The sequence below is a fragment of the Paramisgurnus dabryanus genome, chromosome 19 (assembly GCF_030506205.2).
Source record: "Paramisgurnus dabryanus chromosome 19, PD_genome_1.1, whole genome shotgun sequence".
NCBI lineage: Eukaryota > Metazoa > Chordata > Actinopteri > Cypriniformes > Cobitidae > Paramisgurnus > Paramisgurnus dabryanus.
In genome coordinates this window covers 65,145-77,589 of record NC_133355.1, presented here as the reverse complement: position 1 = coordinate 77,589, position 12,445 = coordinate 65,145, and the positions used below count along the sequence as shown (strand labels likewise).

The following is a 12,445-nucleotide window of genomic DNA, read 5'->3' as shown; positions in this document are numbered from 1 at the left end:
GCTTCTCTTCCTATTTCCGGCATAACGCTCGAGTCTGTCAAGGGTCCCTAACGTCTGCATTACATGATGTCACCAAAGTATGGACTGAGGGAGGCCACAAGTTTGTGGTGTGCCATTTGGGACAGGGACAGACAACATTTGCAGAGCATAGCTACGTCTGAAATCGCATACTTTCTTGAGTATGTACTTATTTTGAACAAAAAAAGTATGTTCTGAATGTGGGTAGTGTGAATGAAATCCGGACGTACTACATTCATTTTCATACGACCTACCAATGTCAATTACGCCATGTCATCCGATGGCCTCACGGGATATTAAAGTGTCCATTGAATGCACACTTCAGAATCATACGAAAGAAGTCATATGGATATTTTTTGCATACTAAGTATGTGTTTTCAGATGCAGTCCAGATTTCTGAGTTAAAATTAATATTCAATGAGATAGGGCGGGACTTCATTTTTTACATTAGATTATTTGACTGTTGTTGATATTATTCATATTTTTATGTTACCAACAGCAGAAAATAAATATTGTTTCAGGAAAATGAATTACATTTGGATGAACCGTATTTTCTTCACAATAATGCAAAGATGATTCATAAAAAATTTTTATGCAAATAAAGATGTTAATAAATAGGGTTGTATGCTAATGAATACAATGTTTCACTTTCATATACTTATTTAGGAATGTTGTAACATCATGTATCATTGTTAATTTAATTGCTGTATATTTGTTCAGGGTTTAGATGGTTTACCAGGTCTTTCTGGGAAACCAGGCGATAAAGGAGAAAGAGTGAGTAACAGAATATTCATTGTATTTGAATATAATTGATCATGTTTTGTAGTAGCTAGTATGTTGATCATGTCCCTTTTTTTTACAAAACAGGGTGATAGAGGACATACGGGTGAAGCCGGGTCACCTGGACCTCTCGGACTAAAGGTAATCTCAACTTGCTCTATAGAGGCTTTTGATGCAAACCCGGTTTATGCCATTTCTGTCAAAACATATATGATGATATTAACTGAATGCTCTGGGCACATATTATATGTTCATGAAAGAATTTTGCTTTAAATCCGCTTAATCCCGGCCTCAGGCCATTCAGAAATACCGGATTATTGGCAGAAAATGTTCATATAGGAAAACATGTCCGATGCACTTAGAGGGTTTTGCATCTGAGCTCTTAATATATTTAGCCATCATGTTTTAAATCAACGCAGTATTTTTGTTTTAATCCTGAAGTTGTACTGGACATTCTTTATGGAAATTGAATGTGATCTGACATTTTGAGCACATTTTCATTTAGGGTGTCCAAGGTGATGCTGGTCCTCCAGGAAAACCAGGTGCTCAGGGCGTCTCTGTAAGTATGGCATGCAGTAATTCTTATCTAAACCAATAAGCACGTCATTGGAAATTAATTAATAACTCATGAAACAGCACAAAATGTTTTTCAATGCAGAATCTGCATCTTACAAATGTGTGTGTTTTCTTTTGTCAGGGCAGCGCAGGAGTAAAAGGAGAAAAAGGAATGCCTGGAGATAGGGTAAGAAATGATTGACATGTCAATCAAGACAAGTCTTTTGTTATAACTTTTAAATAAATTATATTTGACTCTGGACCACCAAACCAGTCATAAGGGTATTTTTATTTATACAAATGTATACATCATCTGTAAGCTAAATAAATAAGCTTTACATTGAGGTATGGTTTGTTAGGAGATACAACTGTTTGAAAATCTGGAATCTGAGGGAACAAAAAATAAAAAATATTGAGAAAACTGCCTTTAAAATTGTCTAAATTATGTCCTTAACAACACATATTACTTGATGATATCTTAATGATTTTTGAGATTAATACATTTTGACACATACATTGTATTGTTAGCTATTGCTACACATTCATCCATGCGACATATGACTGGATTTGCGGTCCAGGTTCACATATAGAAAATCTCTCTAGGAATTTCGCTTCTGAAAAATCACTAAAAATCACTTTAAACAAATTAAAAACAATTTAGAAATGATCTGGCCACCAGCCTGGACCTGGAATAGATAAAAGAAACCCACAATGACAGACTTACCTCAATTTTTATACTTGTATATCTAGACTATGGGCTCTATCTTACACCCGGCGCAATGCAGCGCAATGCGCGACGCAAGTGTCTTTCGCTAGTTTCCACCCTAATTTTCACGTTTAGCGCCGCGTTGTTTAAATAGCAAATGCATTTGCGCCCCCTTTTGCGCCCATGGGCGTTCTGGTCTGAAAACGAGGTGTGTCAGGCGCATTGTTGGCGCGTTGCTATTTTGAGGCAACTAAAATAGACTACGCCATTGACCAACAAAAACCTGCTCTAAAGTCTAAAGTCAATGGCGCAATGTGTTTTATGTTATTTAAAGAGCGCATTAGTAAAATGCGCCTATACACGGGAGGACAACGCGGGTTTGCTTATCACAAAGTACATGAATGCGCAGCAGCACAAAAATGCTTTTAAATATGAAAGATTAAAGGATTGAATGTGAAAGATTATTATTGAGTCTCTTGGACATAAATGAGGAGTAATTATGAGACGTTAGAAGGCGCAAAGAGCTGCTTCACCTGCAGCCTTGTAAGTAAATAAATGCTTTGCTTTGAACAAATGCGTCTGTTTTTAAATGTTGTTTTTTTATGCTACCTCACGGATTTATTGTATATGATGACTCTGTACCTGTGGATATGGTGAGATGAGAAACATTTTTAAAAAACTCTTTGCTAAAAAACCGCTGTCCAAAGTGCTGAAACGTGAGGAGAGAAGTTTGTAAATTCTTTATCTCCTGTTTGTTACAAATAAAGTATTTTTAGAGTACAAACCTTATCTTACATACTTGTACATTATTTTTGGATGACATTGGATAGCCATACATTTAAAGCAATTACAAGCCTGCTTTTTACTTCCATGACTAAAAGAAAACGGGTTTTAAAGGTTTTAATCAAAAAATAACAATTTCAATACAAGTGATAAACAACACAATTATTTAACATTAATCTTAAACTGAGGATCTTCTTCCTCCGCTTAGTTTTTCAGTTTACAAAGTCCGTCATCTAAATAGGGATTAGACATAGCGCCAGAGCAACTTGCTTTTAAAGGGGATGAGAGCTGTGACTCTCATTGGTTTACTGCACGTTACGCCCAAAATACTCCCATTACAACAGGACCAACCCTTTTCGACCATGCGCTCGGCGCAAAAAACATTTTTCCCGTAGTTAAATTAGCAAAAGTGGATTCGGACACGCCCATTTAGACGTTGCGCTGTGCGCTTTAGACAATGCGGTTAGATCGTTAAAATAGGGCCCTATAACTCGCTAGCACAGTTGTACAGTCTTAAAGGGACACTCCACTTTTTTCGAAAATATGCTAATTTTCAAGCTCCCATAGAGTTAAACATTTGATTCTTATCGTTTTGGAATCCATTCAACTGATCTACTGGTCTGGATCTTCAATGGTCTTAGTAAACGATGTTACTACAGATAAGTCAAGTTTTAAATAGGAAAAATATCAAAACTCTTTGGTTATTTTTTAGCGTGATGCTAATGGTCTAATCAGATTCAATATATTATGCTAAGCTATGCTAAAAGTTTTAGCACCAGACCCAGAGATCAGCTAAAACGGTAAGAATCAAATGTTTAACACAGGGGAGCTAAACATGTCATTTAAGACTGTACACCTGTGCTAGCGAGTTATAGTCTAGATATACAAGGATAGTATAAAATTGAGTTTAGTGTGTCATTGCGGGTTTCTTTTATCCATTCCAGGTCCTGAGAAATTTCTGGTTCTGCTCCTATATAGCTCATTGGTAGAGCATTGCGTTAGTAACACAGACGTTCATTGGTTTAAACCCAGAGAACACACATACTGATAAAAATGTGTACCTTGTAATGCACTGTAAGTCACATTGATACTGTAAAAGCATCTGCCAAATGCATAAATGTAAATGGTTATCATTCCCCTGTTGCACTCAGTTTAAAGTGGTCATTGTTAGGAAGCATTGCATATACTGCCAGGATTCATCACTACAGAGGGAATATTCATGTAATAACTCAAACAGATGTCATAGTGTTGATGCAGTCTCCATATTTCCTGTGTGGGTGTTCAGACAGGTTTCAGGAGAGTTTCACACAGCACAAAAATGCTGACCGAAAGTCCTCATACCCACACAATTAAGACTTTATAGACACCACTGATATTCATTATATACTTATATTCAGATGAGAGAGAGAGAGAGAGAGAGAGAGAGAGAGAGAGGGGGGGGGGTGTGAACAAAGATGGACATGTAAACATTTAAACTTTAAAACTAAATAACATACATTGACTTTACATAACCAATTTAGTGTTGCCTAAAATGCTGGTATGTTGTTGATCTGATGTTTTTTGCAAAAAGGAAATATTAGATTACACTGTCTGGAGCATTGCCTTTCATTTGAACTTCAATGGCCATGACTTAAAAATAAATGTTTCAAACTCATTTACCATCTGGTATATTTCCTGGTATACACTGTCTGGTATCTGGTATTTATATTATAGGTTAAGTTCCTGACCTTAAACAGAAGTGTTGGCAGACAACATGTTTTGCACATTTGTCAAGAAATTCTTGAGTTGTCATGTTACAGTCGTTTTTCCGACCCCCCATCATTTGGTTTCCTGCAACCAGTCTGTTTTTAGAGACAAAAAACACCTGTCCAGACAAACACTTCATTTAAAGCTCCCATAACACAAGCTGTTTTTGTGTATCTGATGTTAATCTTGAGTACCTATAGAGTAGTATTATCCTTCATATGTCCGAAGAGTCTTTAGTTTTATCAGATTTATAAAAGACAGATTAGCTCATAAAGTACGAAAAAATTGGGAAGGAGGAGTCACGAGCTGCGGGAGGAGCGAGTCACGAGTCATGCAACACTGTATACAAAACTGAATAACTTATGATTCACTACATGTTCGTGTCGTTTATATAATATGCACTTACGCGCCGATTTCCAACATAACACAGAAGTCTTACTTACCGCATCCATTAAAGTGACTGTAAGTAGGATTTTAAGTGTTTTATTAATCAAAATCAATGTCTTTATTCATAAATATGTCCTCGTTGGTGTGAAATGACCTCTGCCAATGATCTGACTTTTCTTTGTAAGCTTCGAATTTCTCCTCTTTACTTATATTGAACGGGTAAGTCCAAGAAGGCTTCCATGTCGTTTTGCCATACTGATAAATTATAATAGCAGAGAGGGACAAAAAGCCCAAGCTTACCGCAACACGTTTCCACAACACGTTTTCATTCAGAACACATGAACCAGCTGAAACGGACGATGAGATCAGTGAGTACATAACGGCTACCGTAGTTGCAACACACATTTAAAAAAGCGAGGCACTAGAGAGCAATATTCGTTTGAATGCAAAATACAATTTCACCACTAGATGGGGGAAAATCCTACTTATCGTCCCTTTAATGATCCGATTGGGGCTTTTTTAACAAAATCTAGCGTTAAACAAACATGCAAAACTCCCATGCTACCCCGAATAAGCAAACTATATCCATTCTTTCCATAATGCTGGCTTACTTCTCCTTACATCCAAAAACACACTTCTTCTTTTGTGCCATTGTTGAGTCTTGATATAAAACAAAGCGGTGGCGTGAAGTGATGCCTGTGACTTGTAGCGGCCTCTGCTCTCGCTCTCTCGCTGATTGACGTGTGGTCATGGTGTACCGGGGGAAGTGCCCAAAAAAATAAATGATACGTAAGGCCTACCCATGACCCATATTCGAAAAAAGCTTTCAGAAACTTGTACGAACCCTGGCGTAGTGCATTCGACACAGAAATACTTGGTAACACATCCTACTGATTTTGACACTTTGACTATGTTAAGCATGAGAAAACCAAATCTTAAACTGTGTTAATTAGTCAGAATGCATGAAATACCGTTGACCCCCCCCCCTAAAGTTGCTTTTTGTGCAATGTTTTTAATAGCAGCTTTTGCAGATTTCATTCTCTATATGGATTGTTATATTAATTAAAATCTTCATGGTGAAACATGAGTCACACTGTTTATGAGTAACAAAGTGGAAGCAGATTCCAGCATGCAAACCAGTACAGACATTACAGTACTGTATATATTGTTATTGCACTAATTTTTCATTTTATTGTCATGTTTAGGGTGAGTCGGGACTAGACGGGTTTCCAGGGAAACCTGGAGTTCCAGGAAAAGATGTGAGTATTCAAAGATTTATGTTGCTTTGCGTGTGCAGATGAATCATCATGCAGAATGCAAGCATGCCATATATCAGCAATGCTGCAGGATGATCATAAATAAAATGACTTCAAAAGTGATTATCTCTTAAACAGGGTCTCAGGGGGTTAACTGGTGCTCCTGGTTCAAGTGGAGTCAAAGGAGAAAAGGTATGGCATTAACAGATCGAGACAAGATATCCTAAAGGGTGATTCTCACGAAATACAGATTTAGAAGGTGTCCAGCATCAGAATTTTTAAAAAGCCCTTAAAGCCATTTTTTGCCCATATAAGATTTTTTTTAAGATTATCATTATCAAAAATTATCATTACCACAAAATGATATTACATGCATTTACAAAATGTTTCGGTAATGAGAACTATTGTCTAGGTACTATGATGACAAACTCAATTTCAACTTTTATCTGGAGAGAAAAATAAGAACTGCTTACCTGGTAGCCATCTTGAGTGTCACAGTCAATTATGTCCCTTTCAACCTTTTTTTTTTTAAATGTTTGTTCATTGAGGTCTTAAACAATGATTGAAAATTGTTGCGGAGGATGAGAAAATGCATCTTGGACACATTTATATTCCTTATTATTGTCTCTACATTTACCAATGATCACCAAATACCACATTTTTCTTTACTGTAAATGTTTATAGTATAACATGCACTGAAGCTTTTTATTTTTTAGATTTTTTAATTATAAATATTTCCTGGTCAAACAATCCAAATCCAGTCATGGACACGTTGCGGTAATGAAAATTTTCCCCTTAAATGTGGAAAAACAACAAAATTGGTTTGTATGATATCATTTGAAATCATGTGCTAAATAGTACATGAAGAGATGTTTGTAACTGTGCGCTTCTTGTTTTGATACTCTTACTTTGCATTTACTTTTTTTTATCAGAATGTTTCATGACACCCCATAAGTTTAATTTCGCTAGAATCACCCTAAAGTGTCTAAAGTATGCAGATTTAAAGGCCAATTTATAAATTAAATACATACTGTGTTCTGCTTTCAACAGCAAGCCTCAATGCAGATTTAACTGTCTGTGTTGTTTAATGTTCAGATACAATTACTGAATGTCTCCCACTCATTCTCATGCCTACTCAAAAATATAACCAGGCTGGATGATTTCATTTCTCTTGCACACTTTATTCCCAAAGGCATGCTGCTTTGCTTAATTAAAGGATTGGTAGCTTGTAGTACAGATAATAATACGCCAGGGGCCCGTGGGCCATATCCGGCCCGCTGGGAACTTTTATCCACCATGCGAGGCAGGTTTAAACATCAATGCAATTGAAACAAAATGACTAACTCTGTGCAATACAAACAAAATCCAATAGATGGCGCTGACCTGCAGTGCTGACTATCTGGTTGACTGACTGCTGCCAAAGGGACATTTTACAAGACTTTTTTAAAGTCGCAATGAAAAGTAAAATAAAAACAGTAATTTGTTTTGTAATATTGTGGTATTTCTTTACAAATTATTTATTGAAATGATTTTTCAAAATTAATGTGCCCTCATAATCTTTAATCAAAAATGCAAATCTCCTCCCCTCCTAAAAACGATCTCTCTTTACTTCCGGTCATAATGTATGGCAGGTGGGCAGGGTCAGGGACAATATCGCTGCGATTAGCAATTAGCAACACGACCCAACTTCAAATGATCCAATCAGATCTCGATGGACCAATTCATATCCAGCCCTGCTTTATTTCATTTCAGAGGCCGGTTTTACTCAGATACACGTCACCACGGGGAAAATTAGGCAATTGATACTTCCGTTTCATGGCGACTTTAAGATGTAAAATAAATCTTTTTCACATTTTCTAGGATGATAGAAACACTGGGGACCCAATTATAGCACTTAAACATGGAAATAGTCAGATGATATGTCCCATCATGTTAATTAAAATGTGCTGTCAGACATCTCTCTGAAACATTTTGTAATGGTTTGTTTGTTGTATTTGACAGGGAGCACAAGGGCTTCCTGGAATACCTGGAAATGCGGTGAGACCTTTAATAGTTCACTGAACAGTGACTAAATCAATTCAATTAAGTTTAAGTACCTGACGGTTTTATCCATGTATTTCCTCAGGTTCAACTGGAAGGGCTCAAGGGGGAAACTGTGAGTATACAATCTGTCTAATAGGCATTGATTACACTTAACCAAAATTTGTGTTTCTGGAGGTCAACTGGTAAAGCGTTGCATTAGCCGTACAAACGTTGTGGGTTAAATCCCAAAAAACAAATAATGAACGATGCGTAAATGTAAGTAATTTATTTGTTTTCAGGGCATCCCTGGTGCATCAGGACCACCAGGAGCAGACGGCCCACCCGGACCACCTGTAAGATACAGGATATTGTAATATTGTATTAATCTGTATTAATTGTATACATTTTTTGTGTGTATACATTGTACATAAAGTTGTTGCTCGGGGATATAATTATTCTTACATCTGGACAAAATTTCAGCGTGTAACTCGTTCCGCACACTTTGTTGTAGATCTAAAAACTAGGGCTCAAATCAACTGGCTTATTGAGGAGAGGTCTGCTATGACTTTTATAAGCGATCAGGTTTGGGATTTCCAAAAGGTGTGCGAAAAACCACCCACAAATTCCATAGACTTATTATTGCGCCCATAGTTGACTGGTCATAGCTGCGAGCGATGATTTTGGAGAAACACGTTGGGTAATACATATAAAGAGGCTGCTGGCAGGCTCTGTAAGAACCTATCTCGAAATGGGGTCTAAGTTGTATCACTGGGGAGCAAATCCTGTCCGAAATCATCCCAAAAAAAATACATGGTGAAGGAAAGCCATGCGGTTTTCCTACTATGATATCTAGGATATACAGGACTCGTTTGACTTGTGGTTTGGAGTGTAACCACCGGTGGATGCCAATTTTCTTCTCTAGCAATTAAACAGAGGTACCCTAGCAACTGTTTAGCAAGACCTATATCTCTGCAGCAGAATATTGTAGATATATTTCTTTTTCATATTATATATAATTAAATGTTTTATCTTAGCATGATATTTCATGTCCTACTATTGACATCTGTTTATTTTTAAGTTGGTTATTGTTTGTGTGCCTTCTCTCAGGGCCCACCTGGACCCCAAGGTTTCCCCGGAGAACCTGGCGAGAATGGACAAAGGGTAAAGCATGTATTTTACTATTGTAAAACTTGCACCCGTGCTTTATTAAAGATAAATGATATTCCAGATCTTGATCCATAATTACCATAGCGACATAAACAGCAGATCTCAATGGTTTTGATTATATTCTGGTGTTTTTAGTGTTCTGTGGGGTGAAATTAAAGCGAGGATCTCATTAGGAAGAAAGAAAGGAAATATTCAAACCCTGATGCTCAAAAATGACAGACGACTGAATCATAAAAAATTTTCCTTTGTGAACATTCTTGCTTGCTGAGAAAAGTAGCACATGAATAGAAGCTCAAAAGATAAAATAAAATAAAAATGTTTGTACGTTAAAAGATAAGTCGGTTACTGCTGCCTTTATTTCAAACATTTCAAACGTGTATGATTTGATTTCTTCCATCGAACACAAAAGGATTGCCTGTGTTATTTTCAATCCTCTTTTTTATTTACAAGCAAATGACATTTAATTGCTTTGGTATGGAAGACTGTTATTATATTGAATATAACTGTTACTCACACAATTATAATATACAGAACATTTAAAGTCATACAATTTATTACATATTCACTGTTTTATGTATTGCATGGATAGGAAGAGTTTTAAGCCGAAGCCGAACTTACTTGCTGACCCCGGGTGTAGACTGAATGATGACAGAACTTTACTGTTTTCGAGTGAAATGTTGTAGATGAGCAGGACTGTAGACAATTTCACCGGTCTGTGTTTAAATTTCCAATTTTTGTACTTGCACTACAGCAGTAATTTCACTGCAGTTTAGTCCACTATGTACTGTAGCAGGTGTATACTGCCATTCTATCATGCTCATGTCATTATATATTGTTTTGCATTGGATAAAACAAATATAAAGCAAGGTCTGTTAATGATTTTATTGATATGAAGAATGTTGTAAAGTCAGCACCTAAAAATTGCAATAGAGATAAAGCATGTGACATTTCACTGATGTCCACATGAGGGCAGTGTTATCCTTATTATGCATCTCTAGTTTGGGGAAGTTTGAACCCTCTGACAGTTCACATAGAAAAGGCGCTTTTGCAGAGATGAAGTTGAAATGTATAACCTCATTATTATTATTTTTATGTAACAACATAAAGGTGAATGATCTGTCTTGTTTTGCCTTTTTAAATACCACTACGATTTAGTCAAGGTATTTGGTTAAAGGTTCTTTATGGTATCGTGAAGCACTTTTATTTTGAAGAAATGCAATTATTCCACATGTCTTCATTTTAATCTTTTTCTTTTCAGGGAAAGAAAGGAGAGGCGGGATTGCCTGGAGTCGATGGACTTCCTGGACCACCTGTAAGTGCCACACACACACACACAACCCAGTTCACCCAGTGAATCATTTTTGCATGAACTCAGTGTTCCCATGGGTCCTTGAAATCCTTGAAAGTTTGTGAATCTGGGGGAAAAATTAAAGGTCCTGGAAAGTTTTTGGAAATATACATACATAGATACAGGTCATTGAAAGTGCTTGAATGGAAAAAAATCCATATTATTCCCTGTGTAGTGTAGGATAATATCATAAAAATTCTAGACTTTTTAATCACACGTGCTAAACTGTTCACTTTAAATGCTTATATCTTCTGTATGCGAATGTTGATTCATACCAAAATGCTTTTTTGCATAGTTGTGTTTGACACATGAAAACGTCTCGGGTTACGTATGTAACTGTTGTTCACTGAGAAGGGAACGAGACGCTGCATCTCCCTTGCCGTACTTCCTGCGTCCCTGTAACGCCGTCTTTGGCAATATTTCAGATAGCGATATACTTCCTGGCTCCCGCGTCACCCAGTCTTTGTCTTTAAGCCTCACTATTGGTTGAATTTGATACACACATTCAGATGCACTTACCCCTGGAGGCGTCCCCAAAGTGTCACCGCAGTGATGCAGCGCGAATTCCCTCAAAAGGGAACTGTAACAATGTATCTTTAAAGGTAACACGATGTAACCTTGCTCTCACTTGAAATGTGCCCCATATTTAGTCCTTGAATTTGAGGGTATTGGACCTGGAAAGTCCTTGAAAGTCCTTGAATTTGAAGTTAGCTAAGGTGTGGGAACCCTGTGAAGTGCAGGAGCAGGTGTCATAGTCAAAATGTATCTATTAAAAACAAATTATAAAGTTATTAAAGTTATAAAGTTAAGCTTATAAAGTTACAAATGAAAATCTAAGTCAAATCCACTGGTCACGTTGCCACCAAAGTGAGCATTAACCAAAACAAATTAACAAAAACGTGCAGCTTACAAAGTATGCACTTCTCTGTTTTTTATGTTAAAGTAAATATTCAATTATCAGTCTGCAGAAGTGCATTCCAAATCAGACGCAGAATGCATTGCAAAAAATTTTTTGTCCCCTACACCCTCACTCGTGAGGGTATATCCCTTGAAGGGCCTAGGGCATAGGGACGAGCCTTTCCGAATGGAAGGCAGGATCTGAGTGCTAGTGTTGGCACCCCTGTTTTAAAATAATTTTAGTGACTAGGGGAATAGGTTTTAAAGTATACAAGAGAAATAAAATGATCTACTAGAGACTGAGGAATCACAGGGAATGCATGTGAAGTAAATGCATTCAGATTAGAAGACAATCACTTTACCATTTATTTTCAAATTTCTGGATTTGTTTTCAATGTCAATGTTTTGTTTTAGGGCCCTCAGGGACCTCCCGGACTTTCAGGCAGCCCAGGAAAGACAGGGCCACCCGTAAGTTTACACATAGCAGAATTTTCTTAATAAAATTTTTAATTTTTCTTTGACCTGGAAAACACAAAATAACACCTAACTCATCTAACAGGGGTTACCTGGTGAAATTGGATTCTCAGGAAAACCAGGAGAACCCGGAAAACCAGTAAGTCACTGTGATTTTACATTGAAATCTCAAACTTACTGTACACATACTTTAACCGTATTAAAAGAGCAAACTTGAAATAATTATTTTTTTTAAATAATCATTTTTCAGGGCCTGCCAGGAAAGGATGGAGTGGATGGTTTCCCTGGAAATGATGGCGAGAAGGT

General features: G+C 36.9%; 1 protein-coding gene across 2 annotated transcripts in view; it reads left to right on the top strand.

Annotated features, from left to right (window-relative positions):
* Positions 1-12,445, top strand: part of col22a1 (collagen, type XXII, alpha 1) — an 87,302-nt gene that overhangs the window by 41,875 nt on the left and 32,982 nt on the right. For both annotated transcript variants that reach the window (XM_065285596.2, XM_065285589.2), the window contains 14 exons: positions 739-792; positions 886-939; positions 1,304-1,357; positions 1,496-1,540; positions 6,181-6,234; positions 6,370-6,423; positions 8,233-8,268; positions 8,357-8,386; positions 8,553-8,606; positions 9,361-9,414; positions 10,679-10,732; positions 12,080-12,133; positions 12,225-12,278; positions 12,390-12,443. In XM_065285596.2, the coding sequence (XP_065141668.1) occupies positions 739-792; positions 886-939; positions 1,304-1,357; positions 1,496-1,540; positions 6,181-6,234; positions 6,370-6,423; positions 8,233-8,268; positions 8,357-8,386; positions 8,553-8,606; positions 9,361-9,414; positions 10,679-10,732; positions 12,080-12,133; positions 12,225-12,278; positions 12,390-12,443 (705 nt within the window). The remainder of the gene's footprint in view (positions 1-738; positions 793-885; positions 940-1,303; positions 1,358-1,495; positions 1,541-6,180; positions 6,235-6,369; positions 6,424-8,232; positions 8,269-8,356; positions 8,387-8,552; positions 8,607-9,360; positions 9,415-10,678; positions 10,733-12,079; positions 12,134-12,224; positions 12,279-12,389; positions 12,444-12,445) is intronic.